The sequence below is a fragment of the Patagioenas fasciata genome, chromosome 5, assembly GCF_037038585.1.
Source record: "Patagioenas fasciata isolate bPatFas1 chromosome 5, bPatFas1.hap1, whole genome shotgun sequence".
NCBI lineage: Eukaryota > Metazoa > Chordata > Aves > Columbiformes > Columbidae > Patagioenas > Patagioenas fasciata.
The window spans coordinates 63968532-63991058 of record NC_092524.1 but is presented as its reverse complement, the minus strand read 5'-3'; the positions used below and the strand labels follow the sequence as shown (position 1 = coordinate 63991058).

Here is a 22527-nt window from a genome sequence, read left to right as displayed (position 1 = left end):
TGAATGAATTAGGAGTCCTGGAATCTACTTCCAATAATGGAAATACAGTAAAATTTTATTTTGAAAAGCCACTATGACACTAAATTCCTGTTTATATATTCGGGTAAAGTATCTAACTTAGGTGCATTATTAACAGTTTCTTGATACCTGTAAAGCACTCCAAATTTCACAAATAGAGAGTAGCACAGAAAAGACAAGGAGTAAACCCCCAAGGAAGCAAACAGAAAAGAAAAGCTCTATCTTCCTTCTTCTACCACTCAAATCATAACTATTTCCCATATGTACAATTCTGAAGGCAGTATCCACAAGTTTGGAAAAAAACAGACTTTTCTATGATAAAGAATATATTTTTTAAAAAAATGAAAGTAACTGTATTTGAAAAAGAATGTGCACATCTAGCAGCTCTCAGTCAAAAATCTTTCAGAGCTGGAAGGATTTTTTGCTATTTCGGAAGTTCAGCATTTGACCTATAGATAGAATTCATAAGAAAAGCTTATATTATTTCCCTATAGTTGAGATTTCATTGTAATGATCAAAAGCAAATAGCAAGTAAAAAGATATTTTCTCTTTCTGACTATGCAATGCTCTTTTGTTGCCACTACAGCAATTCTTTAATGCCATGGAAACTATCTGATAAATGTACTAGAAGCTCAATAAATTTCATAATATTGAGGTAGAAAAGCAATTGGTATTGTTGACAGAGAACTTCTGTTCTGAGTGCCTATTTTAAGGCAGAAAAATTATCAAAAAAATAAAAATCATACTTTGGACTGGTTTCAATCAAAATATACAGGAGTCTTAGAAAATCTGAAAGTGAACTACACTAATTGTATGAGATCACTGGAAAATGGATGGGGAAAAAAACAGGCACACCTTGAAATTACAAAAATGCGATACATCGATTTAAAATTTAGCAATCTTACTTTTGGATGGTTCGCTTTACCTAACATGTATTTTTAATGAGGGTGAGGGGGGATGGGAGGAATACTGTGAATTACATGCAAGTTTTCTGTCCGGTTTCTCAAGATGCTAAACACGTATTCATAAAGCATATGATTTGCTTTATCATCTATACGTATGTCTTCATCCTCTGGACACTCCCCTACCAATACAGATATCAGTAGAAACACAAAGTAACTCCGCTTCCCCCTTTTACAAGTAATAATGAAATTACTCTGTTTTCACATGTTCACTGCGAAAATATGTATTTTTTTCCAACCTATTGCTCTCTAACATCACACTCCTACCAACCTGCCTCTAGATACTTCTACGTAAAAAGAGTCTCTATACAAAATGAAAGTAAACTAAGCCTCCAATAAATAATACACCTACCCAGTGCACACAAAATATTATCTTCCTCTACGGAACAAGCGTTATTTGAGGTATGGCGCAAACTGGGTTAACAAACTTGGGCTGGGTTTAAGTTGGGGTTCCACAGAGGTGGAACTACTCATTCCCAGAAAAGGGCCCTTCACCAGGACTGCTCTGCCACAAACCAGTTACTGGGGGGAGCTGCCGGCCTGGATGATACCCATGGCCTTTTTAAACATAAAGCCAAAATCAAAAGCCATAGTGCACTGCAGGAGACAGCAGGCAAGAGCAAAATGTTGAAAAATGTATGTGAGATTGAAACATATGAGTACACATATTGAAAATGCAAGACAATTTTATCACAACTCCCATATGCACTGCTCATCCCATTCCTCTACACTTGAAACAGAGGGGAAAAAGCTGGTTTAAAAGTGTTATATTGGACATTAGTCACACTAAAAAAAAGATAACTCCCAATTAGATTTAGTCACAACGCAATAAATAAAAATATAATTAAATTAATCAAAAGTTAACTGTTTACTGTAGGCAAACAGCAGCTTTTTGGCTTGTGGATTTTGAAAGTCTAAACTCAGCCCAAGAGAGCCTCAGAAGGCAGATCTTATTTTCTAAATACATTAAATGTTTGTTTACAAAAAGATACAACGCACACTTTTGTTAATTGAAAAAAAAGCCAAAACCAACCAACAGTAAAAACTTAATTTCTCCATACCTTTTTTTTCCTGGAATAAGCAATACTGAAAATTTCAGTTCTTATTACATTTCCTAAACGGTTGGTTATTCTTTAGACTTGTACATCGCATAAAAACATACTGTGTCTTCTACTTCTATTTCCTGAAACATTTTTATTACCAAATGAACAACAATGACGCTGACTTATCTGCTTTTGCAACGCAGGCATGTATGTTCACAGAAGGCAACAGCCTGCATTAAACCACTACCAAAACAAGCCATTTCACTAGATCTGACTCTGCCCCTGGGGAAAGGAATGAGAGCAGATAAGATGTGACAGATGTGTAGTCACGTCACTTAATACACTACTGGAAGGTGCTCAAATCATTATGGTGACAGGCGTAGTATAAAAACTTGCAAAGAATGGACTAAGCATTTATCTGGTTTTCTGTATACATGATTCGTGTCATCAAAAGGATACTGAAGTACATTAAAGTCCTATTTGAGAGAAGACAGTATGCAAATGTCAATATGCCATATAGTTATTAACAACAACAACAAAAAAGGAGGCACAGCATCTCTGTATTTGTCAACAAAGCCCCTTCACTGTGAATATGAAATAAGTCTAAGGTTCAAACTGAGGTCTGTCCTCTAAAACTTTCCTGTATTGAAATATTTCTGGAGGGGTTGAATTAAATTTGAAATTTAGGCAAAACAAAAATTTTAAATAAACTTAACAACTGCAGATCTCCAAACTGATCCCATTTTTCTGAGACTTTAAAAAGTTATTTTGCTGAAATCTCTGTTTTTGTTTGAAAGACACAAACAATAAGGATAAAATTGGAAATAATATGGTTACTGGACTGAAGTAACAGGACTAGTCACTTGTTTGAAGATAACTGTAAACCTAACAGTTTAAAAGATTAGGACTTTCAGGTAATTGGCCAATAAAAGTAAGAAAAATGCAGAAGAAAATTGTTCCCTCACTTCTTCCACGTTTAATAATCCTGAATATTAAAAATATTAATGTAGGACAATAATATTTCCAACCAGTAGCATGATTTTTAACTGGTAATGTCCCTTCAGCAGGGACCAACACCACTGCTGTTTAAGAACAATTCTTGGGCCTAAATCCTGCAAATAAATCTGCACAGGTAGATCCCTGTGCCTCCGGGAATCCGTATTAAGTCAAAGAGGGAAAACTAACTCACAGGATCAGATGCTTAATTTGAAGCTGGACCACTGTAACTCATTATGACACTAATCATAAATGTCTCACCAACACTCTCTGTTCCCCATCTGTTTGTTTTATCTTATTATAGTTTTATATCTCAGTCCATGGGACAAGCTGCAGTAGTCAAATTAAGCACCTGCATATGCCTGTGTTTCTGTAAGACCAGGTCCTCAGGCAAAGGCAAGGTTTTTTCTTATGCCTGTGCTCAAGCCTAGTTTATTCCCCGAATGGGACTAAACAATAGAATAATTATAACATAAATGTCTTCATTTTTACAAATACAAATCCCAATGCTTTCCAGTAATCTAGCCATTTAAACCAAAGAACAAACTTCATTAATCTTCTGAAGTGTATTTTTAAAGGAAATGACCTGCCCATCAAAATGACCTGCAGAAGTATTTAGCTGAGCTTTAACATTGTTTTAACAGAGCATTTGCTTTTTTATCATACTGTAACAAAACAAAAGGGAAAAACTCATAAAATAATACTCATCGTGGGCTACAAAGTCAAATCCAAGGGCAACAACAGACCCTAAATTGAGACAAGCTGAAGGGGGGGAGCATTCTGGTACAACACAGAAACATGCGTTGGGTTGGAAAAGACACTCAAAGCTCATCCAGTCCAACCCCTGTCATGAGCAGGGACATCTTCACCCAGCTCAGGTTGCTCAGAGCCCCGTCCAGCCTGGCCTGGGATGTCTCCAAAAATAGGGCATCCACCACCGCTCTGGTCAATCTGGGCCAGGCTCTCACCACCCTCAGTGTCAAAAATGTCTTACGTTTTGCCTGAATCATCACTCCTGGCCTCCTGCTCTTCTACTCTTCTCTATGCTTCCAGGTCGGTCACTGTCAGGCACGATGCAGTGTGGCAAGATGGACCTTATTCTTGACCATGCATGGCCATTTGTGCATTCTTACAGGTATCCCACAGAAGCAAGTCCCAAATCCTTTAATGACAACTCCACTAGAACTAATCTCAGAATCTTAGTTTTAATTAAAAGGCATATATGAAGGTGTGCAATTTTTTTTGCAACTTCTCTATTCCTATGAAGAAGCAGATTTAAGAACTAAACTGCAATTACACATTTATTACATATTTCAGTACTCTGATTAACAAATCTGTCAAACAGGTAGAGGAAGGAATGTTGGAAATATACTTGCCCACAAAGCAAAAATGGGACAGACATAATATTACATCTATTAAAGTTGCTATTTTCCAGAATTATCAGCACCAACCATGCTTGTTTCCACTACTTGTAACAAAACAGAAAAATGGCAATGAAAGAAATTCACAAAACCAAATAAACCATTGGAGAATTCAGTGTAAAAGAAACCCTTCTGGAAGACAATTCCCTCTTCCTCATCAGACAGCCATAATTCTGCGAGGTGCTTTTGGCCCCCGGATTTGTACTGAAATTCAGCGACAACTGGGATTTAGGGGAAGCATTCAAGATATTACAGAAATATTGGCATCTATTCCAGAGTAGTATGCTGGATCATAATTTTCTTTCCCAAATTAGAGGTTAAATCTGCCAGCAGAAACTCAACCAGAGCTGGGAAACGCAGGCTCTCAAAACAGTAGTGTCTTGCCTAAGACCTGACTGGCACCATCTCTCTTCTTGAGAGGCTACAGCTCATGGGACCTCTCAATTTCAAAACCCAGTAGAAGGCAGGAGCTGGGAGTTATCCATTCACAAATGCTACGGGAGAGGGTCCCATCTCCCCACTAATAACTTGCCACACGGCATTCAAAATATGCCTGTGGGCTGCATTGGGCATCACTGTCATAGGCTTGCAGATCCACACGTTACACGGCAAGACCCTAAAAACCAGTTTCCCTCTGCCCTTACCAAAATTATTGTTCATCTAGGTCAACTGTTGAAGATTCAGAAACTAAAATACTCACACATAGCCTGAGCGCCTTGAAAATTCAAGTCACAGTGCAGGTTAACATCAGCATTTAAAACTTTCAAAAGTATTGCAAACAAGTACCACACCCTCAAGTTACAGATAAAATATTTTGCAGAGCTTAAACACATACATTTCTGGCACAAAACATTTCTCATTGCTGGCAAAATTTCTCTCCAATTTCTGGCAATAGAATACTTTGAGTTTAGAAGTCAGCTGCAGAGTCAAATTGTATTACTTATCAAAAATCATCCTTGATCTTACCTTTTAGCAGAGGCAGGGGAGTTAACTCGATGGGCTTGCCCTGAGACCTGAACTGGGAGGAGCTTTGTGACCTCTTCTGTCTGGCTTTTCTGACGGACTTCCGAGAAAATCCGTCTACTTTATCCACTGATGGAGGAGTAGTTGGTGCTGAGGACATATCCCTACTGAAGGAAAACAAGTGTTACAAATGCATTCCAAATGGGTGTTATGCGTAAAGATTAACCTAAATTTTCCAAATATCTTCCTCTTTCAGCACCACTCTCCTGCTGACACCTCACCCAGATAGGCTGTTAAGAGAGCTAAACCACCAACACATGTACAAATTGTATGGAATAAACTTAATGGAACAGTGTAATAATTCTTCTTGGACGCTTTTTTATCTGTGTATCCCATTTGCCTAAAATCCTGCAACAAGAAAAATTCAGACCTAATGCTGACATCATTACGTCAATAGAACTTCATACACCTGTATATACACTTGACGTAGGATTGTAGCCTTAAACCATATGTTCTTTGGGACAAAGTAATTTCAAGTCATCCTGCAAGGCACCACGCATGCTAAAGAATGGGTATGCAAAAAGCTACAAGTAGTTTTTTTGGCATTAAAGTCATCAATATGCATAGGACAAAAAAAAGAGGATGGAGAAAAATACAGTTTATTTGCCACATCTACATAAAAGATTTTACAGAAATATAAGAAAGTACAGCAAAAAAGTATTGCTATGTTTCATGATTTCACTAAAACTGACAAAGTTTACATATTACTTCTTTATTCTCCATTTTAGAAATACTTAGTTCTTTTCTTGTGATTCTCCTTACATGTAGTTATTCCACATTCTGGCATTTCTGTAAGAATAGTAGTGTGGCAGCCATAAATGTTCTAAGGGCATAAGCCAGACAAGGTTTGCAGGGAAGAGGCAGAGAGCCAAAAAAGGTTTCTGCAAGCCAAAGTTTGTTTGTTTCCCAACTCTATCAGCTGGTCTAAGAAACAGGCATTGCTTCTTCCTATAACACTTGCCTTCATAATACTACTGTAGCTGACCCCATACTACTAAGAAATACCAAAAGGAAACATTTAAACAGTAAATTAATCCATCCAGTGATTGTATTTACCAGCCTTGTCCTGTCTGTTAAAGGCCCATCACATCTTAGTGAAATACATGAGTAATACTTCAGGGAAACAAGATAAGAGGAATTTAGGCCTACGTATTTCGGGCAGTTCTGTGTACAGTTAACTTCACCGGTGTGTGCACCTCTACGGAAATCAACAGAAGTATCTGCATTAATAACACAATCGGCAACAAGAGCAGCTCTGTTGATTCAGGAAGGCCACACGCTCATGCAGAGTTAAGCATCGGCATAAGCATTTGCAGGATCAGGGTCTTAGAACATGTCCTTGGAAAGCATTACTCATCCTCAATGTCTGTTGACTTCAATTACCAAAGCGACCGGTATGCTAAAAGAAGTTGATTCCACAATATACACGAGACTTTTGACTACTTGTTTTATTAAAATATTTGGTTACTCATCTCCTTCATAAATTATTAAATCCATTAAAACAGCTATTATTTGGGTTTGTCTTTTGTAAGACAAGCTTTAGAAAGTATGACTTCTTGCAACAGTGTAAACAAGTTCCAAAAGATAAGAACTGTTTAATACAAAATTACATATATATGCCCTAAATCTATCAAAAATGGAACTATAAACTCCATAGCTTCTTCGAGAGAGAGCATGTGCAGCACCCAGAAGCTGTACTGTGCAGCTGGCATTACAATAATGAAAAAATCTTATTCCATCTTTTTGATTTCTCCTGAGGTATTCTTTCACTATCAACTTATGCTTTCTAAATATAATATACTCTCAGCAACATGAACCTGTACCTTAAACTGGGTTGTTTATCATCTGGGGGAAGGAAAAAAATGCATCACCAAAGCATTCAGGCCCCAGTCAAGATTAATAAATAAAAAAGTCAGATAAACTGAAATAGAATGGCCTGTAGTTTAGCAACCCACTTCTAAGATTTCAACAGTCCACCAAAAACATACGAACATAAAGTTACCTGTTACATAAACCAAATTCTGGAAATACAGGCAAAAATACATTTGTAAAATGTGAATAGGCTGGCCCTATTTTCATCTCATCAAAAAGAATCCCCTCCTCATCACGTGCATCATTAAAGTGTAACCATCTCTGCAGAAACGTTTGCACGCTCTCTCAAAATTAAATTTGCAACAAAAATAAAATTTAAAAACAAAATGGACAGGGACTAAAGTAGATCACTTAAACTGCAGGATCATTGTGTCAGCAAGAAGCTTTACCGACACTTCTCTGCTGTAAATTTAGTAACAGTTTCCCTAACCTGCTTTATAAATTATTAAAATCTAATTCTAATTCAACAAGACTACATCCAGCCTAACAACCTTACAGTAAACACTGATCCTTTTTTCATCTCTCCAAATGAACATTCGCTCCCCCGAATACACTATCACGGGGCGGGGGAGGGGGGGGGAAGCAAGAGATTATTTATTGTGTGCGAGGGGGAACGCTGCAAATCCAAGCCACGGCTTCTCGTTCCTTTCAGCAGGGGATCTGGTTTTATTCCGTATTTTGGTAAATACGAAGCCACGCACACCAGATCTGCTGGTTCCCGGGAGTGGGGGGGCGAGTGGACGTGAAAATACCGACGGATCTCACCGGGGAAGGAGCCAGCGGCTCGCTCCCCGCCCGGGGAAGCTGAGATGTAATTAGCTGCCTCCCGCCTGCTGCTCTCGGCTGTCATTTCCAGAAGGGAGCCGCGGAGCACCGCAGCTGGAACATGTCCTCCCCGCAGCCCCTCACCGCCGCCCGGCCCCCCCCGCCCGCCTCGGCCCGCCCGCGCCTCCTCCCCGCACCGCCGCCGCCTCGCCGCTCCCCCGCCGAGCGACGGAGGGAGGGATGGAGTTACCTTGACCCTCCTGGTAGAGAAGCCGGAGACGGGAGGGAGGCGGCGACGGCCTGAGCCGGGCTTGGCGGAGCGCGGCCGATGCCTGGCGGCGGCGGCGGCCCGAGTGTGATACGCGCCGGGCTCGGTCCGTGCCGCGGCGGCGGCGCAGGAGCCTGTAGGCCTCGGCGGCGTTGGCGGCCTCCCCAGCGCAGGGCGGCGTTGGCGGCGGGTTCAGGAGCGGGCGGCTGCTCGGGCTCCGCTTAGTCCCATGCACTCGGCGCGGCCCCCTGCCTGCGATGGCTGCTGCCGCACTCACATTCCCGGCGGAGCCCTGCGGAGGGGCCCTGAGGAGGTGGGGGGGGACGCGGGGGGAGCCGAGTGCGGGCCGAGCCGAGGGGGAGCGGCGGGCGCGGTGCGGGCGGCCGCGGGGGGCAGGCCGGGCGGGCGGCGCGGCGGTGCTGCGAGGGGAGGGAAGGCCTCTTCCGCCGGCGGCTGGCTCAGGTGACAGGAGGGGTCCCGGTGGGCGTCGGGGTCGCGCTCCGGTTCGCTCCTATTGTCACTCTCAGCGGGCTCCGGCCATGGCACTCACTCACACACACTCACTCACAACCGAGCGTGCTGCCACCGCCCCCCGGCCCGCGGCCCGCCCCCCGCGCCCGCCCACTGGAGCTGCCGCCGGGACGCGCCGCCTCATTGGCGCCCGCCGCCGCCGCCGGGACAGCCGGGAAAGGGGAGCGCTGCCGGGGGAGGAGGTGGAGCCGGGGCCGGTCGGGGCTGCGCGCAGCGGCGGAGGCTGGCGGCTCGTCATCGCCATCGCCTTTCCCGTCCCTCTGCGGGGCGGAGGGGGGCGGGCGAGTGTGCGCCGGCCGCCACCAGAGCGAGGCCCGTCGGCTGAGGTAAAAAACCCGGCAGTGCTGAGGTAAAACCCCGCTAATACTGAGGTAAAACCCTGCTGATGCCGAGGTAGAGTCCCTGTCTCGCCGCACCGGGTTCTCTCAGCGGGGCCCAGCGCCCTCTTCCCGGGGAGGGCAGCGGGCGGGAGGGGCCTCGGGGCCGGCCTGGCTGTGCCCGGGGCCGCCGGGGGGACCGAACCGCTCCGGGTACGGCCCGCGGGTTCCTCACTTTGTAACAAGAGCCCCAAAGCAGTGGCTGACTTAGCGGCGACAAGGTTTCTGCAGCCCTGCACTCCTTGCACATGGGTTGCTTTAACAGTGTATGATTGCTGTCTGAATCATTTTGCCTTCTTTTTTTTTAATATGTATACATATCAGCCGGCACGAGTGCTTGGAAATAGAATTGTTAAATATCATAATTCTTGTTTAAATTTATTTACATGATGTACTGGTGGTTATTTTTTGTTTCGTTTTCCTAAAATATTACTATTATGCCTATTATGTTTGAAAATAACATCCACTGTCTGCCCTGTATTTCTGACAGAGAAGGAAAAAAAAAGCCTTATATGAGCAGCTCTTCTGTGTTGATAGGACCAAGACCTGCTGAGGTACTGTCATTTTTTTAGGAGATTAGTTCAAGGGCAGTTTGAGAGGTGGTTGCTCTGAGGAGTTGGCTGTGTACCCTGTTCATTCAGGTAGCGAGTGCTTGAACCCTCTGGACATCACTAATCCTATGAAGGATACCTGGTTTTTGTCCCACTCAGTTTACTCTCCAGATATGCAAGTACCCATCTTGGTATAATGGCGGGGATGGGACTGTGACAGACTTGATTTATAGCGATTTAAGATGTTGTGAAAATTCTTTCAAAATTGGTCATTTTCAGCCGGGTAAGTACACTGATCCAGCTCACATTGAGGAACGGGAACACTCTAGTTAAAATAAGAGCTCACTGCTACTGAAGTATAACTATAATGGACGTTTTTGCCTCTCGTCTATCAGTATGCCTCTTGCATATCATAAGAAATATGTCTCCCCTAATTTTTTCTATCTATAGACTAAACAATTCCACTTCGTTTCAATCCTTCCTTGTGTGTCATAGTTTTAAACCTCTCAAGATGCTCTTTTCTTCTCCCTGTGTTGTTTCAAAATCATTCGGATCTTTCTGGAACTACAGCACCCAAGACTGGCCACAGTACTACAATTAAGACCTCAACAACTCCATCATCTGCTGTCCTGCCTGTCACAGACTACATTCCTCTTTACACATGCCAGTAGGAATATTTCTGAGTCAGTATGATCTATTCACAATTTTGCTGACCTGTTTTACCCCCACATCCGCTTCTGCTGACCTCCCAAGCCTGTTATTTCTCCCTCAAGTAGACAGTAACGCTACTTGAGAAACGATTTACTGCAACTGCCCTAATGTTATCCCTTCACTTTGTTGCTGGACAGATGGACAATTAACAGTCAAGAGATCTCTTGAAATAAAAGTCAGCATGATTTTAAGCCAGAAAACTGCAGAGTTTGTCATCCTTTGTAGATCAATTGCATTTCTCAGAAGAGTTGTATTTAAAAAACAAAACTTAACTAAAATTGAACTTTGCCATAGTTACAGCATGGCTGTGTAACTTTAAATTTAGAAGGGAAACTAATACATATTTGTAAGTTTTTAAGCCTTTAAATTCACTTAAGCCATACCAACTAAAATAATCTACATGCAAGCAAGGGTTGATAACAGAGAATGTAGATCGGGCGGGGGAGTTAGAGCAATGGATGCTAAAATTGGGCAAAAACGGCGTAACTTGCAGATGCACGTTTTGCTTTGTTATATGTACTTAATTCTGCCAATTGTGTTTGTCAGTGACATGCTTCAATACTTAGATTTGTTTGCTCTCCTGTGTGCTGCTTTTGATCTGGATGGAGCAGTGCAATGAGCAGCTCATGGAGTGATTGCTGGAATACTCTGCAGAAGGGACGTTCTAGCACAGTCTGATGGCCAGACTGGCTTTTTAGGTGCAGCTGAGCATGTCATTTTACATGGTTGTGCTTTGGTCTTCCCAGTATGAAATTAAATCTGTCTTTGTAAAACACTAAAAATCTAAATCTGAAGCATGTGATGCAGGTATTTATTAAAATAACTGCCACAGAAGGGATAAAAAGACTCCTGTCCAGGTCCGCTGTCCTGTGCACACATGGTTTTTCTGCCTGTCATTCTGTCTTTGTGTAATAGCTGTAAAATTAGTCCTTCAGTATAGCTGAACAAACTGGTAATAAAGCATTCATCTAGTTCATTTCTTATACGAAAAATGCATCATGTGGTATGTGTTTTCTGTTTTGATTGTGTAAAGCATTTTTATGAAGTGTTTTACATCAGGTGATGTTTGTATGGTAACAATTCAAAAAAACACAGGTTTTATCAGTCAATAAACAGAAACTTACCTTCTCTTTATCACTTGGCCCCCAGAGTTTACAGAGTTGGCTTGCCTTTTATTTCTAAGTTGCTTTCTTTCTACTCTGATCAGTGTTGTCTCCATCTGTAGGGAGATTTAAGACCGCAATGTAAGACATGAATGTAAAACTGCTAGTATTTCAAAGGGACACTATTACTTGTCCCTCTCCTATTCTCTGTTTAGTCTGTATTTTGCAAAAATTTACTACTTTAAAAATGACTACATGAATTCCAAACAAAGATGGAGAAGAAGTATTACAGGTATTTTACAGGGAGTTGTATCTGTCTATATGTATGTATGTGTCTGTATAGATGCATATATATAATATCAATTTGCAAGAATAAAAATTGTCATCAGACAAAGTTCACATGGCCAACATATCACTTAAAAGTGTGTAGGCATATATATATATATATATATATATATATAAAAATATTCCTATGTTCAATACCTGCAAGCCCTCCTGAAGACCTACAAGCAATGAGTTCTTTTGGTCAGTGTTCCTCCACTGCTGTCAAAGGCAGAAAACAATCCTGTTCTTTTTAAAAGTTACACTGCCTTACTGTCCTACAAAAGGGATTTTTAAAAATGCCTTTCAAAGGAATTTTCAGCGCCAGCTTGTCACCAGTTAGGCAGTGTCCTTATTAGCACCCGAACAGTCAGAACAGCAGTCGAGAGTCCTCCAAAACAGAGATTTTTGTACCAGTGACTCAGATTTGTGCCACTTCACATTTTTTTGTGTGACTGGAGTTCCACTATAGCCCATCTGTTGTGGCCACCCAGGCAGGAATACAGAGCTCCCATCCACTTTGCAGTTCTGCTCTTTACACAGCAGTTCATGAAACAGGATTGCTACCTAGATACCATGGTGGAAGTCCTGCTCCGCTGAGTGAGAAACATAAATGAATCTGGCTGGGGCTTGTAAATGTTTGACACAGCCCATCTGACATGTATTTCTCTACAGTAAGGGTCACGTAATGCTCCATAAAGGATCTCCTGTATGTCAAAAGAAGCATTATCGGGGGTACCATGGGATTAGTTCAGACATTCGCTGTTCCAATACCAGTAAGCAAGAAAAGACTTGATCTCCCCGGAGAACTAATTATTCAGACCAGCAGGAAAAAGACCAGAAAGACAAAGTGTTATGGAGGAAGCAGAAGTGCTGTTTGAAGAGGCAAATCAACATGCGAACAAGGCTTTTCTGATAACATCTTTTAACAAAAATGAACACAGTGGAATACTGCATCAAAGTAACTGTCCTGCTCCATCCATTTGATTGAAACAACATAATTGGAGATTTTTTGTTTACTTTTGAATCAAATTCATGTGTAACAAAAAAAATCTGTTTAGTCTTTTTATCCTGCAGTTGACTTCTGATTCATATGTTTTACATTTTAGGGAAAATGGTATGTCCAGCTTTTGGGCCACATTTCTAATCGCAGCACCAAGTTTCTACAATAATAAGCAAGTGCTTGTTACTTGTTGCCTTCCGCTCCTCCTTGTACCAGCTCTGTGATAACACTGTCAGTGCCCTCGGGAAGCCAATTCCCAATGTGTGTGTGGGGTAAGCTTTTTAGGGTCATGGACACAGCCACCCGAGTGGGAACTAACCCTCCCTCTCTGTTTAGAGACACTTCGTCATTTGAAGTCTGTTTCTGGAGTCAACATGGCAAGATAAGCAGGAGCTCGCTGGCCTCTGCAGCTGCCCCCTCCTAGCACAGCGCTGCTTTCAGTTATTCCCCAATTCGCTTTTTTGTTGTGTTTTTGTTGAATCCTTCCCCTCCCCCAGGGTCTTAACTTGCCTTCAGGCCCCAGGCGCTCCTTTAAGCCCAGTTTTTTCCGAATATTTTGTTACCTTCTCTGTTTACCTCTGTGTTCTCTGGGCTTCACGGTGCCTTCCACAGCCAACCTCCTCTCTCCAACCGTCACTCCCCAACTGCCTCCCGAGGTTCCAGCCGCCCACGGGGCTGTCTCTGGGGCCCAAAACTGCACCTGGGGACACAGTGCCTGCCCGAGTGTTACTTTGTGCCCTGTGCCAAAGGGGCACGTGTGAATCCCAGGGGAAATAATAGGGTCTGTTCCGTTTCTTCACTTTGTGATCAAGTCTCCATGTTTCAGTTATCTCTGCATTTAATGCGTCGTAAGCCAATGTATACGAGCTTACGATCTCCCCGTATAAATCCATCCTCTTCAGATGAGCACCCTCTGCTGTGGCCCAGCTTTCCACATCATCACAAAGAAAATGAGTAAAACACCAGTGGGTGGTGAAAGTGTCCAGCAGTGCATGAACTGCTGCTCTCGTGATGCTTCCCACTTCTTCAGTGAAGGACCCACCAGCTCCCTCCCCAGCTTTGTGCCTCTCTCATGGTTAGAGCAGCGGTTGATAAACACTCGAGATTTTCCCCAAGTACAGAAACCCTGAGCGCAGAGTAGGCTCTCATAGAGGTATCATGTTCTCTTTGCTACAAAAGAGAACAAGCAAATATTTGTGTTGATTTTTTTTTTTAAGCTTGCTTTATCTTCTTTATGTCGTGGTACAGCTTTAGCTTACTAGATACTTTTAAATTTGAAGTTTTCAAATTCTGGCGAGTGAAAGTGTTTTTCTATAGCTTGTAAGAGCTCAGTTGTGGCAAGTGAAAGTGTTCTAGAGTCTGTATGAGCTCAGCATTGTAGGGAATGCTAAACATCAGGGGGATTCACAGTACTTAAGTTTAAAATACAAGTCCTGATGGGTTCCAAAGCCTGTGGTACAGAGCTGGGCAGGAGACGGGCTGTACAGGTGCCGAGGGCACTTCCACAAATCATAGAATCTTAGAATGCTAGGGATTGGAAGGGACCTGGAAAGCTCATCCAGTGCAATCCCCCTGCCGGAGCAGGAACACCCAGCTGAGGTTCCACAGGAAGGTGTCCAGGCGGGTTTGAATGTCTGCAGAGAAGGAGACTCCACAACCTCCCTGGGCAGCCTGGGCCAGGCTCTGTCACCCTCACTGAGAAGAAGTTTCTTCTCAAGTTTAAGTGGAACCTCTTATCTTCCAGTTTAAACCCATTACCCCTTGTCCTATCATTGGTTGTCACCAAGAAGAGCCTGGCTCCATCCTCCTGACACTCAACCCTTTGTATATTTGTAAATATTAATAAGGTCACCCCTCAGTCTCCTCTTCTCCAAACTAAAGAGACCCAGCTCCCTCATCCTTTTCTCACACGGGAGATGCTCCACTCCCTTAATCATCTTGGTTGCCCTATGCTGGACTCTTTCCAGCAGTTCCCTGTCCTTCTTGAACTGAGGAGCCCAGAACTGGACACGATATTCCAGATGTGGTCTCACCAGGGTAGAGTAGAGGAGAAGGAGAACCTCTCTCGACCTACTGACCACCTCCTTCTAATACACCCCAGGATGCCATTGGCCCTCTTGGCCACAAGGGCCCAGTGCTGGCTCATGGTCACCCTGCTGTCCACCAGGATCCCCAGGTCCCTCTCCCTCTCCCCACGAAGCTTTTGAACAACTTGTTAAGAGCCATCGGAAGCAAAGCTACTTGTAAAGAAGTGGCTGAGTGTTAGTCGCAGGTCTGAACACAAATCCTCCTGGGAGTCAGCTGCAGGAGCAAAAAACAAAGTCCTGATCTCCACGTTCCCTGGCTTCTGGATCCAGCAGGAGAGATGTTACTGCAGGGAACCACTGGAAGGGAATCTGTACAGATACTGCTGAAACAGGAACAGTAGGAAGAGAAAGGTTGTAAAAGCATATTCTAAAATCTTCCTGGATCCACCGTCAGGCTTAGACAAATAGGATCATTTCACTACTGGGAAAATTATGTGAATAAGGAGGCTTGTAGTTCTTTTATGACCATGTACAGGAATTACAGGTACCCTACAAGTGACTAGTAAGGCAGGACTTCGCATGAGACAGGAACTACAGTTTAAATCCAAAATACATAAATCCTAGAAAAAGACAGAAATTGATTAGAATTACACAGAAAATAGCAAAGAACCACCTATATTTCCTGACTAAGCAGACCCCACAAAAATTAACTGGAAAAAGAACAAAAACTGTTCTTCTGTGCAAGTGCTGGAAGTTTAAAAACTTAGTTGAAGAGATGAGAATGTCTCGCTTTAAAGGAGCACATTGATAGACCTGATTTTTAGGAAACGCTAAGAAGGAATGGCATGAAAACCTCCCCAGTCCTTGATGACAAAGACTAGAATGCTAAGTTTAGGAAAGGAAAAGCAAATCTAGCAGGAAACATCATTGCACCATTGTACAAATCCATCACGCATCCTGTCTTATCTTTAACTCTGTGTAATTTGGTATAGACTGTATTTAGGAAAGATAGTATAGACAAAGCCAGGAAATAGGATGGCTTGGTACCCTTCCCACAAAAGGAGAAGATTAATAGACTAGGGGTCTTGAGCTTGGAAGAAAAAGCTTCAGGCTGAATTTGCAAAGATCTGTGAAGGTCTTTGATGGAGCAGAGATGGGTGGATGAGTGACGTAGTTTTCAAAACCGCTTTGTATTATTTGCTCTTGTTTTATTTGGCAAGCTGGAACATTACAAGCTTTCACATCCTGTTATAGAGACAAAAGGTATGAACAGGTTCAAATACAACAACATTTTAAAAACCAGATGCCCAAAAGCAGCAAGGAGGTTGAATTTGCCTTGTATTTTAACAGGCTACCATAATTGCAACATACATTACATGTGCAGCACATTAATGAGTTTACGAACTTATTTGCCACTAAATAAAAATTAATCACTAGCAACTTTAAAAATCGGTTTTATAGAGAAGTCTGGACACCAGATTTAGGGTAAGATAACTCAGTAAATGTAGAGGAATTTGAGCCAATATAAAATCTGTGATATGTTATGGTAAGATTTGGCCCATTATCATTATTGAGTGGCTGCTTTGACATCCATGCTATCCAGTCCCCACACTTAGGGAATTTTCAACATTGTCAGGTGGGTTCTGGAAGAATTTATAGCAAGAATCAATACCAAAGACTTGAATGAGAGAAGATCAAAAATGGAGTTGAGATTTTCCTTTTTAAGAGGATACAAGGAGGAGATAAACACATGATTTGCTAAGACACCAAGCAGCACCACCAGACACCTCTGGAAAACTCATTTTAGGCTTTATTTAGTACATTCCAAGAAATCGTGGCTCCCACTTGAGCCATTTCAGCTCGAATACAGATGAAAAATAATCAGATCACATAGACTGTTCGCTCATCTTGAATAAATGAATGTTTAACAGAATCGTGCACTTCTGAGTCATGTTTAGTTCTAATATGTGTCTTTCTAGTTGAGCTCCTGCCTTTGAGAAGATTCATCTCTAACTGCAATTCTTTAAGTGTGCATCTGTGCTTCATGTGTTGAAGTCCATCAAAAATACACTGGACAATGAAATGCTAATATTGGAGCTTTTGATTACACAAATGACGAATGAGAGCCCTTCAAACAAGCTCTTCCTTGGAATCACAGAATCGACTGGGTTGGAAAAGACCTCAGAGATCATCAAGTCCAACCCTTTGTCCAACTTCAGTCCATTTACTACATCATGGCACTTAGTGCCAATCTCAGTTTAAAAACCTCCAGGGACGGTGAGTCCAGCACCTCCCTGGGCAGCCATTCCAATGCCTGATCACTGTAAAGAATTTGTTTCTAATATCCAGCCTCAATTTCCCCTGGCAGAGTTGAAGCCCATGCCCCGTTGTCCTATTGCTGACTGCAATATAGGAATAAGAACAGGAAGTTTGTTGTAGAATAATTCCGGTGTCTTGCAGTTACTGGGTTTTAATGATGGGCTGCTGGGACAATTATTTTAGTCCTGTAATCTTTGTAGGGCTTAGTTCTTGAAGTTTTGTTACCATTTTATAGCTTAAGTGTGCGGTACTCCTGAGCAACACTGTTCAATGCCTGCCTGGGTACCATTTTAAAATGTGATTTTATTTAATCTTTTCACTTATTTATATTTGTATCAAATTCATATTATGATCTTAGGTTCCTTTCTTGAAAACACACTGCAGCCTCATTTAGAACCTTAAAATCTTACTTAAGCCACATCCTGGAAAATATGAACATAAATTTTCCCCATCTTCTACACAAAACATCCTTTCTGAGTTACTGAACTTCCTTCCAAAATACACAATTTTGATCCCGAATTTCATGCCTTGACATTCAAACTGTTCTGATCCTGTCAAATGTAATTCCACACCCATCAAAACCCACCTCAGGCCTTTTGCCAATGTGATCCAGCTACTTTGGGGGGGCTGTTCTAGGAAATTACTCACTACCAGTCTGATACACAACACTGTTGAGATTTTTTAGATACTTTTTCATACTTCCTGATATCATTGCACTTAGCAAACTGGTTTGGCCCACATATGTAAGCAAATTAATTTGCCCCTTGTTCCCCACTATAACTCACTGCTTTGCTTTTAAAAAATTGATGGAATTATAACAAATATGCATAGCAAAGCTTTTGTATGGTACCATTGCCTATCGTCCCATTTGCATTGTTTCTTCGAGAGAATTACCATTTAGTGTCGGTCCTGCTGGTGATCATCTACAGGATATTTCAGCCAGAATGCCATGTATGCAGAATTCTTTATTTTAATTTAGTTGCTAAAATATTTGCCATCTGAAATGTTATCTGCTTATTCAAGCCATTAGACAGAAATATAAGTAAGGCAGTCTGCTTTCAACTGGGATTTACAAAAATAGTCATTACCTCCTGGGAAAAAAAATGGTAAAAGGCATTTGCAGAAAAAAGTAGGGCATCTATTGCTGCTACATGTTTAATTTTATTTGATTTACTATACTTAACTTTTTCCTTTGTTTGCAAAAACAACCTTGGCTGTTGCTAATGCTGTTTGCCAGCGTCTCCATCTGCATCTTTGGTTACTTCTTGGATTCGTTCTCATCGCATTTATTTGCAGAATTCCGCTTGCATCCTCCAAACTACTCTGGGAATTGTTCCCCCTTGGTGGTTCACGTTCACAGCGGCACGAAGTTATTCATGTTGTGGATGACATTTCCCTGTGGTCAAAGACACCTGAGCCCAGTTGTCCCTCCAGTTTCTCACATGGTCTCGGTGATGGCTGTCAATGACAAGGAACTGCCTCTGTCTCATGGTTCACACCATACGCACCCACATTTCAGTTCTGTCAGTAATGCCAAATTGCCTTTTGGAGAGTTTATCTAAACTAATCTCAGCTCATACTTTTGCCATGTAGGTTTATTTTGAAACTTGACCCTTCCTTACCTTGTTGTTTGTAGATTATTTCTTCTGGGAATGGTTTCCTTAAAGCACCTCAGAAAGCAGTCAGTGGAGTCTCAAAGTTAGTGCTCTATTTGTTCCAAATTTCTGTCTGTCCTGTTTTCTGCTGACCTTTCTTTAAATGATTATTTATATGCGTGTGTGCGTGTATATTTGTAATGCTTTCTGTCTTGCTCAAGTTCAATTTTACTACATAAACCAAGCTTTTTTCTTGACCATAATATCCCAGTTGTTTTATTAGTACTGTAACAAGTCTGCACATACAAGGCACATCCACTGCACATCTGAATAAAAGTAAACATCCTGTGTTTCTCAGCCTTCTATAAACCTCAACAGATGGCTGCTACTTTCACAAACTGTGCTGAGAAGGGTGGCTCACATTTCCCATGCAGCAGACTTATTTCTGGAATGCAAACCCAGGCTGCTTCTTACAGGTGGGAACACTGATCTCACCACAATGCAGTTTAGCCCAAATCAGTCCTGCGTGGAGACACTTCGTAGCTCAAAGGGGCATACCTTGTGTTGCCAATCCACCCAAATTTGGAGATAAAAGCTTCCACATGTAGGTCCTTGATCATGGAGCCTAAAGGTTCTTTGTGCAATACTTCTGGTTTTGTTAGAATCTGTGTGTGTTTATTTTCTCTCTGACAATAAGCTCTCTACACCTACCTGAAAGGAGGTTGGAGCATGGAGGGTGTTGGTCTCTTCTCTCAAGTAGCAAGTGATAGGACAAGGGGGAATGGCCTCAAGTTGTGCCAGGGGAGGTTTAGATTGGATATTAGAAAAAAATTCTTCATGGAAAGGGTTGTCAGGCATTGGAACAGGCTGCCCAGGGAAGTGGTGGAGTCACCATCCCTGGAGGGGTTTAAAAGGTGTTTAGACGAGGTTCTTAGGGAGATGGTTTAGTGCCAGAGTTAGGTTATGGTTGGAGTCAATGGTCCTGAGGGTCTCTTCCAACCAAAATGAGTACATGGTTCTATGATTCTATTTTTTTAGATAGATGGTATTTCTTAGAATGGCTGGATTTCACCTTAGTGCTCAGAGCCAGTCGCTGCTCAGGACAGTGCAGGATCTGCAGGAGATGGTGTGTGTTTGCTCCACCTCCGCCAGTGTTCCGGAGACACGATCCTTGGGCGTACATCTTCTCCTGATTTCCCTCCAGCAGCACTGCCCTGATATTCTCTGTGCTTAACCCCGTCTCTGGGATCACGGGCACTTCAGTGCCTGGGTGAATTAGCAGCAATGCCAACCTGAGGCTTGACCCTGCACGTGTTCGTGTTCAGGGACTCATTCCCACCTCAACTTCTTTCCTAAAAAGAAGCAACACAGGAGCTGTTTTGTCTGCCGAGTAATCTCTATTAAGTCTTAATGTTGAGGATGTTTTGTCCTGCGGGAGAGGCAGTTTGGGAGTGGGCTTCATCTTTTTTTGTTTAAAATTTTTCCCTGTGGAACAGGCTGGTCTCAGCTACTGATGTCCACTGCCCATTGCGTTAGAGCGCTGAGCATCAAAGGAAAAAGCTTTTGACAGACAACCTTGCGTCTTTTAGAACTTATGTACTAACTTTTTTTGCATGGATGGTTTCAACAGGCTACGCGTCTGTTTTGTTGCATTCAGAGGCTCTAAAAATGGCGGCATTTGTTTAAGAAGTAATTCTAAAGAATTAAGAAATTTCTGATGTTTCTCCTCCAAATATACCATTTACTAAAAAGCTGAGTGCAAGCTAGTCTAGCACTGGCTGTCCTTGTGTACCTTCATCAGCCAGAGCCTCTCTGATTCATGAAAACCTAATTACACACTAGGCCTATATAATGGGATATTTTCCTCTATCATACCAATGTAGAAAGTTCCCAGTGGCTCTCAAATGTGTATTTTCAGTACAGATCCAGTAGACTGGTCCCACTCCAAAACCCATCAAGTCTTTATTATTTCCTAAATCAAAGGTATTTACATTTCCAATTTCCTTCACATTTCATTGTTTTTTAATAAACTGGTGTTAAGCCCAGTTTCGTTGTATTTTGAGATATTTTGTACCATGTCCATTGCACTCTATCACTTTATCATTTGCCATTTTGCCCTTCCATTCACTATTTGGTCATTTCAGAGCAACCCAGGAAGCAAGAACTGTGAAACCAGAGAATTCACAGCATCCTGGTCAAAATGAGTGGGGTTTTTTATAACTCCCCATGATGGGAACATCATCTTGGAGTGGTTTTTGTCTGGGGTTAGACAGAATACACTGTTGGTCAAAAAATAGTTTGAGTAAGAGATGAGACTCTGTTCACTTGTCTCCCAACAGCAGCTTCTGTTCCCTTATGTCCATTTTGCCACTAATGCAACCAAGTGTCATTGGCTGGTGCGCACAGCCAAAGAGTTTCTTGAGATGATGGGTTTTTTTTACAAAAGGTTGTGCTCAGAAAAATCAGTATGATAGAAAAAACAAACAAAAACCCCCCAAAAATGCACAAAACCCCACAAACAAACAAACAAACAACCCCACTTATCAACATTCTCCATTATACGGAGAGCAGTTTCTATTTGCTTGATTTTATCATGTGTCCTGGCCACAGAAAGATAGGCATTGAAATCAAGTGGACTACCTGCGTTCATTGAATTCTGCCAATATTATGGTCAATGTTGCTAATTGCAATATTCCAGTTCTTGGTTCAGTTCTTTAATCCAGAAGAAAGATTTTAGGGCTGCTTGTACTGACCCCCTTGCAGGTGCTTTCAAATAAACTATGAACACGAAGTTGTATCTATTTCTTACCTCTTTCTTTTTTTGCAATTTTTAACCACAGCCACTTCAGCTTTTCCACTGAGGCTTTTGAACTCAACAAAATCATCCATGAACCATTTTCCCTACTACAGTAAGATGCATGTTTGGGCAAGTAGACTTCTCATCTGGGAAGCTGGACAATGATATAAACCAATGTACTACAAAACCAGACTAATTTTTCCACTTGTACAAAAAATTATGATTCTAGCACAAGTGTGCTTGAGTAAAAACATCAGGAGTGGTATCAGTGGTCAAATGAGACATCAAAATCACTTATTCCTCACACAGAACACTGGATTGAAGTGTAAACCAGGTCATGAGAACATATACCGTTTCTACTGATGTTTGCTTTATTAAGAAGCAACGGGCCACATCTACACAGAATCACAGAATGTCAGGGATTGGAAGGGACCTCAAAAGCTCATCCAGTCCAGTCCCCCTGCCGGAGTAGGAACACCCAGATGAGGTTCCACAGGAAGGTGTCCAGGCGGGTTTGAATGTCTGCAGAGAAGGAGACTCCACAACCTCCCTGGGCAGCCTGGGCCAGGCTCTGTCACCCTCACTGAGAAGAAATTTCTTCTCAAATTTAAGTGGAACCTCTTGTGTTCCAGTTTGAACCCATTGCCCCTTGTCCTATCATTGGTTGTCACAGAGAAGAGCCTGGCTTCATCCTCCTGACACTCACCCTTTATATATCTGTAAACATTAATGAGGTCACCCCTCAGCCTCCTCTTCTCCAAACTAAAGAGCCCCAGCTCCCTCAGCCTTTCCTCATAAGGGAGATGCTCCACTCCATTCAGCAT

The 22527-nt window shown here is 42.2% G+C and overlaps 1 protein-coding gene and 1 long non-coding RNA gene across 4 annotated transcripts in view; one reads left to right on the top strand and one right to left on the bottom strand.

Annotated features, from left to right (window-relative positions):
- The window catches only part of PPP2R5E (protein phosphatase 2 regulatory subunit B'epsilon), a 79445-nt gene extending 70492 nt beyond the window's left edge, over positions 1–8953 (bottom strand). For 2 of the 3 annotated variants that reach the window (XM_065838111.2, XM_065838113.2), the window contains exons 1-2: positions 8351–8953; positions 5407–5570 (exon numbers count right to left, since the gene is read on the bottom strand). In XM_065838111.2, the coding sequence (XP_065694183.1) occupies positions 5407–5563 (157 nt within the window). In that variant the 5' untranslated portion in view covers positions 5564–5570; positions 8351–8953. The remainder of the gene's footprint in view (positions 1–5406; positions 5571–8350) is intronic. The other variant, XM_065838112.2, reaches the window with a different exon arrangement.
- Positions 8954–9064: 111 nt separating this feature from the next.
- On the top strand, positions 9065–10738 carry LOC139828145 (uncharacterized). The gene is made up of 2 exons (XR_011739454.1): positions 9065–9225; positions 9767–10738. It is a non-coding gene; the product is annotated as an uncharacterized lncRNA (long non-coding RNA).
- Positions 10739–22527: the final 11789 nt, after the last annotated feature.